Genomic DNA, 6,824 nt, shown 5'->3' with positions numbered 1-6,824 from the left:
CCCCTAATAGCATCTCCACAGTGTATTAAAAGTGTTCGTAAAAACTAATTCTCCATCAGATACCTTTATATTTTTTTCCTAATAATTATTGGGTCAAGCATGAAAAGGACGTCTAGCCTAGTGGTTTGAGCACTAGAGTAGCAGCCAGCAGGTCTGGGTTCGACTTCCCATGTGAGCGAATTAAATGGCTCTAAAATAAAAAATTATAAAAAAATAGATAGGGGTTCTCCTGCTCCAACTCTCCTAAAATAAAGGGGGAGTTGTGACTCTACCAATATGGTAGTTTGATTAGGATGTGATTAATTACTGGGAACTGTAAAGATCACTCTCCCAGAAATAATGAATGAGATATTGGGATATCCTAATCAACTAATAGTTATTGGGAAAGATTTACTAAGAAGAGCATCGGATATGCTCTAAGAGCAGTTTTTATTTGTCCCTGAACATTTTTCTACCGGCATTCAACACCATGCCTCTGTTCAGTGTGTAAGGTGGGCCTCCCTTAGTTATGCTTGTACAGCAATAGTCCAACACACTGTGACCACAAGCCATTATTCTGTGCAACATTCATATTGGATGGGTGACCGATGAGCTCCCGGACGCCACCATTTCGGTGCCAACATATTTCTAGAGGTCATCCTCTAATAAGATATCCGTAACCCTGTCACTTCGTGTAAGATAGTAGTCAGTTCAGCAATTAAACCACACAAAACCTAAGAAACAGGCGACGTGATGATACCGTATGGCTCCGTTTGGATAGTCCTGCTAAAATTTAGCACCTGTCGTATCAGATGTTTGGATGCTAATTAGAAGTATTAAATATAATTTAATTACAAAACTAATTACACAGATGGAGTCTAATTTCTATTAAGCCTAATTAGTCCATGATTTGACAATGTGGTGCTACAGTAACCATTTACTAATGATTGATTAATAGGCTTAATAGATTCATCTCGCGAATTAGCACAGGATTTTACAATTAATTTTATAATTAGCTCATATTTAGTCCTCCTAATTAGCTTACGAACATATCATGTGACAATACTAAAGTTTAGCACCTACTATCCATACACCCCTGCTTACCAAATATTTACACCGAGAATATCTCATCTCCGTGTGAGTGGTTGGCCGTACGTCGTCCTCTAATTGTTCGTCGATGAAGTGGACAAATCACAGTAAACACACTCATGTGCCCGCCCTTTTCAATTTCCTCTCCCCACATGGCCACATGCCCCTGCTGCCTGCATGTCCATTAAGTCATCTGCTGGCTGCCTGGCACGCAGTCGCCAGGCGCTGCAGCTAGGAGCGGGACTCACCGAATTAATAGCTGCAGCGTGGCGGATGCAACGCGCAACCACCGGGATCATGCAGCCCAGGTCGCGTCACGTACAGTTGCGGCTGCTGTACGCGCGTGCGTGCCTTCCTCCACGTCTCGCGCTATAAAACTCGTGTGGCGCCCTGGCCCGGCAGAAGCTGCGGCAGAAGCGACCTGCCAATAATGGCGTCTCTGACGACCTGCCTAGGGGGCCATGGGTCCTGGCGCCGATTCGCCCGGCCGCTACTGCTGCACCTCGTGGTGGTGGTGGCGGCGGCGGCGGTGTTTCAGCCAGGAGTAGTAGTCCATGGAGCGTCCTCGGCTGGGGACCAGAAAATCTCATCCATCTTCATATTCGGCGACTCCATCGTCGATCCCGGCAACAACAACAACCGGTTCACGGAGGCGAAGGCCAACTTCCCGCCGTATGGGCAGGACTTCCCCGGCGGCGTTGCCACCGGGAGGTTCTCCAATGGGTTGGTACCCGGGGACCTCTTAGGTATGTTGGCTTGTTAGGCTATACTACTGTTTATACCTATCTGCTACTGTCGGTGGTGTTACTGCACACAAGAGATTAGTTTACTCCTGGACTGCACAACTATATGTTGCAACGCATATATATTCATTAATTCATATATACATTCTTTTAGAGTGTACGGGGTACTTCCTAGCTATATACAGTGATGATCTAGACACTGTGCATGCTTCCTAGAATAAATACAAGTGTTTGATGAGCACACGCAGAACAAAGGTGGCAGGACTGACCTAGATGGACGGTATAGATGAAAGCTCCATGGTAAATTAGTCGATGAAGAACGAAATGCCTCATTGCCTGATGCACTCCAATACATTTGTTTATGGAATTATGGCACTATATGTAGGTGAGTTCATATTTGTGTACTTTTGGTGTAATTATGAGATGTAGTTTGATTGTCCAAGATCACGTTCCGATGCAATTCGATTTTATAGCTATTAATAAATTAGCAAAAATCATAACTAATTATCGATTTTATATAATCAAACTATACACCATATATAAATTAGCTAAGTTTGTAAGCTGAAAAGAATAAAACAATACAGCACTTAGGTATTGGGTAACTTCAAAAATTACGAAGAAACAAACTTTAGGTGCGTATAAGAATTTTACAGCTTGCATACATGGCACGGTTTGATCGATATCCACAAACTAACTCTATAGAACTTGAAATAAGGCATGAAGGCCTACGTACGACGAAGTTATACTAAACTGTTACACTGAAATATGCAACAAAAATATATCAGAACATAGAGGAGTAACGGATCGGAAGAATCGGCCAACACAGGTGGTACTCTTTTTGCATTGCTGGAGTTGGAAATCCTACCTCGTCACCTCATGCTGGTCGATTTGAGGGCGTCTTCCGCATCCTCGTCACCACGCTGTTTGGAGAGAGACAACCATGCATGAACTAGTGCTTAGTGGAGAAGAAAGCTACCACAAGCCTAGAAAATATGGATGACTGATGATGCTGTGGAGAAGAGGTGGTGGCATGCAGTTATTGCCTTATTGGCCGACCGGGGTTGGGAGTGAGCTGGACCTCCTTCTGTGCTTGAAACTTCAGATTAGACTTAATTCATCTCGCAAATTAGTCTCCATCTATGCAATTAGTTTTGTAACTAATCTATGTTTAATACTTTAAATTAGTATCTAAAGCTTCGATGCGACAGGATCTGAACTTTAGTCCGTGAAACCAAACACCCTAAGCAGGCTCATCAGCAGCGAGAGAATAACACGGTGCGGTATCTCCATCGCACTTCCAGTGGCCCGGCTATACGTTTCTGTCGTCAGTTAGGCAATATTGACTGCAAAGCCAACTACTCTCATTCGTCATCGCTACACAGTTCTCCTTCCAATCCCTTGGCTTCTCGCAGCCATGATTGGCCAAATGGAATAGCCCTCCTCTTTGGGAACATATTGATGGTTTCCTTTTAGTCCCACCAGATTAACTGTTCTATCTGTACAGGGCAGCAAAAGACAACAACGGTGATGTCAATTTGAAGGTTCATGTTGTCGTACCCAACGAAAATGCCATAGCAAATGTCATTTCCCTCCTTAAATATTATATTTTACATTTTTCTTTGCTCTAGAAAGCAACAATGGCAAGTACCTGATCAGCAACTATATAAGTCTCTCCTAAGGACAAGTCTTTGAATTCCTGCACCACAATTATTATCAATGTAAATAGAAGATTATTGATGCTTACATTTTCTGGAAGTGCTTAGGTTTATTTTTAGAGGATTTTTATAATCATTGGAAAAAATGAGAGCCATCCATCTAGAGAAATCGTACGGTGGAAAGATAAGAAGTACCGAGAGGTACCTAAGTACAAAGAAGTACCAAATAAATGGAACAAAATACCAAAAATAGTGGGACCAGTAGTACTAATTTAATTTATTTTTTAATTAAATCCCTTAGATCAGCGGTCATAATAAATTTAAAGAAAAAGGTACATGGATATTTTATTTGTAATATATATTTTATTCATCACATAACAAATTTTGATTCTTACAATAAACTATTTTTCCCTTAGTGAAATGCAAGCACATGTTGACTGTTTAGTATAAGTCTACATTGACCATCATTCCATTTTTATTATAGTTTATATATTTGAAAAATACAAAGTGAAAAAATAGCATATTGGCATATAATTCTTTTCAATCATCAGATATTTTGATAATGAGAAATTTTAGAGTGCTTGAAAAAATGAGAGCCATCCATCCAGCGAAATTAAACGGTGGAAACAAAGAAAGTACCATGAAGTACTTAAAGAGAAGTACCAAGAAATACCAATTTGGTGGGACCAAGTACCAAAATAGTGCGAAGTTACTATGATGCCCTTTTAATTATGTGTAAATCTATTTAATTCTTTTCTGGTAGGAAGGATAAGAAAGGAAAGTACCACTGGTATGTTAAAAGTATTGTAACAAAGCTCATTGAGAATAAATTCTTCAAAATCATCCGTGCCTATAAGTAAAAGTTGGTGGATTTCTTTATACTTAAAGAGAAATTTTAGAGTGCTTGGAAAAAATAAGAGCCGTCCATTCGGCAAAATCGAACAGTGGAAACAAAGGAAGTACCATAAAGTATCTAAAGAAAGTACCATTTTGGTGGGACCAAGTACCAAAATTAGTAAGAAATTACTATGATGCTCTTTTAATTATGTGTAAATCTATTTAATTCTTTTATAATAAGAAGTATAAGAAAGGAAACCACTGGTACTTTAAAAGTATTTAGTATTGTAACAAAGCTCTACACTTGAATAGTGCACTACATCATCACATCACCTACCGCGCAACGCTAGGTGAAATATCAAACCTCTTGTAATAATGTCATTATTTTTTGAACAGCTTCGAAGTTGGGTATCAAGGAGCTACTGCCTCCTTTCCTTAGTGATGATCTTGATCTACAAGACCTACTCACTGGTGTGGCGTTTGCTTGTGGAGGCAGTGGCTATGATCCTCTCACGTCAAAACTCGCGGTAATTATTTTGCTTTTGCAATTTAGGTTGCTATACCAATATTGAGTATTTAGTTCTTTTTAGTTACTTCTAAGAGCTTTAGATTGCTGTGTAAAGCTGATGCATTCAAATTAATGTAGACAACCTTGTCCAGTACCGATCAACTTGAACTATTTCGTGAGTACAAAGAGAAGCTAAGAGGTTTGGTTGGAGAGGAGGAAATGGCACGTGTTATCTCAGAAGGCGTCTTTTTGACAGTAATGGGGGCAAATGACATTTTAAATAATTATTTCGCACTTCCTTTGAGACGTCATGAATATGATCTTCCATCTTATGTTGAATTTCTTGTTTCGTCGGCAATTAACTTCACCAAGGTAATTGCTATTGTTTTAGTTTTTTAATGATTTCTCTTTGTTTCCTTCATCTCATTATTATCGAAAGTCTTGTCTCCATTCCCTAATTCCTCTACGTGCATTTCGATGTTACCCTTTATTTTTGTGCTCCATATATTGTCGGAAATTTATTTTGCCTTTTATTAGAACATCAATTTTCGACTAATTAACGTACACGAGAGAGACCATTTTTCCTCAATAGGTAGCAGTATTTTTGGCATCAGAATTTTACACTGATCGATGTAGCATGCTGTCAATTTCTGTTATGTAAATCCACTTCTCTCTGTTCACTGAACTTTCCACTCTGCACTTTGTGCAGGGTGTTTGGGAGGAGGGGGTTAAATTTTAGCCCCCATCACATCGAATGTTTGACATTAATTAGGAGTATTAAATCTAGACTAATTACAAAACTAATTACACAACCCCTAGGCTAAATCGCGAGACGAATCTATTAAGCCTAATTAGTCCATAATTTGACAATGTGGTGCTACAGTAACCATTCACTAATGATGGATTAATTAGGCTTAATAGATTCGTCTCGCGATTTAGCCTAGGAGTTCTGCAATTAGTTTTGTAATTAGCTTATGTTTAGTCTCCGAACATCTGATGTGGCAGGACTAAAGTTTAACCCCCTCCTCCCAAACACCTCCTAAGTACTGCAAATGCATGTTTAATAATTGCTCTAGTTTTGCACAGACTCTGAATAATATGGGAGCTAAGAGGATTGGATTTGTCGGTGTCCCACCATTGGGATGTTGTCCTTCACAAATAACACTAGGAGGAAGCCCGTCACGTCAATGTGAACCATTAAGGAATCAAGCATCAAGATTATTTAATTCTAGGATCTCACAGGAAATAGAGATACTAAATGCTGAACGAAGTGTTTCTGGATCAAAAATTGCTTATTTTGACATATACTACAACTTACTTGATCTTATTCAGAATCCAGCTTTGTATGGTAAGTCTTATACTGTAACCCAATATTGATGTTCTGAAATTATAATTGTAGACAACGAAACTTCTTACCAGCATGGGCTAAACAATGTATAGCTGCAAAATATGAAAACTATCCATTCATCATATGAGCATCCAGTAGTTGGTATTGTGTCCTCTTTCTGCAGGTGTTAGTTGAGGCGTTCTCATACAACCATTTCTATACTAAACAATGAGGCACAATTTTGTAGGGTTCAAGGACGTAAGCGAAGGTTGCTGTGGTAGCACAGTGTTAAATGCTGCCATATTCATTGCATATCACAGTGCATGTCCAAATGTCATTGATTATATTTTCTGGGACGGCTTCCATCCTACCGAGAAGGCTTACAACATTGTAGTGGACAAGCTTATTCAGCAAAATATGAAGTACCTAATGTGAAGACATTGTTGCTATACACCATATAGAACAATCTGACCATGAATATGTAACTTTTAATTTTAGCGACATTTGCCAAATGGACGAAACATATTGTATGTAAATCGCATAAAAATTAATTTGTACTTCTCAGCTCAAATTCCTTATGTCTGTGTCATCATAAACAACCACATGTCTGTAGTTTCTTTTGGTGTAACAACCATCAGAACACCTTTATGTTTATAAAACTGCCTGAGTATCTTTAAATAGTACCA

At 39.1% G+C, this 6,824-nt stretch overlaps 1 protein-coding gene across 1 annotated transcript; it reads left to right on the top strand.

The window, feature by feature from the left end:
• Positions 1-1,447: 1,447 nt before the first annotated feature.
• LOC117853935 (GDSL esterase/lipase EXL3) lies at positions 1,448-6,824 on the top strand. Its single transcript, XM_034736214.2, has 5 exons — positions 1,448-1,814; positions 4,700-4,830; positions 4,950-5,183; positions 5,898-6,159; positions 6,386-6,824. The coding sequence occupies exons 1-5, from the start codon at positions 1,499-1,501 to the stop codon at positions 6,571-6,573; spliced, it is 1,131 nt and encodes a 376-aa protein (XP_034592105.1). The 5' UTR covers positions 1,448-1,498; the 3' UTR covers positions 6,574-6,824.

Source organism: Setaria viridis, chromosome 4 (genome assembly GCF_005286985.2).
Source record: "Setaria viridis chromosome 4, Setaria_viridis_v4.0, whole genome shotgun sequence".
In the NCBI taxonomy this organism is placed as follows: Eukaryota; Viridiplantae; Streptophyta; class Magnoliopsida; order Poales; family Poaceae; genus Setaria; species Setaria viridis.
Note: the sequence above shows the minus strand (reverse complement) of the source record. Positions and strands in the feature narration are given on the sequence as shown.

Coding starts and splice junctions, on each gene's coding strand:
- LOC117853935 (XM_034736214.2), top strand. CDS start 1,499: ATGGCGTCTCTGACGACCTGCCTAGGGGGCCATGGGTCCTGGCGCCGA. Junction 1,815..4,699: donor GGTACCCGGGGACCTCTTAG/GTATGTTGGCTT, acceptor TTTTTTGAACAG/CTTCGAAGTTGGGTATCAAG. Junction 4,831..4,949: donor CTCTCACGTCAAAACTCGCG/GTAATTATTTTG, acceptor AAATTAATGTAG/ACAACCTTGTCCAGTACCGA.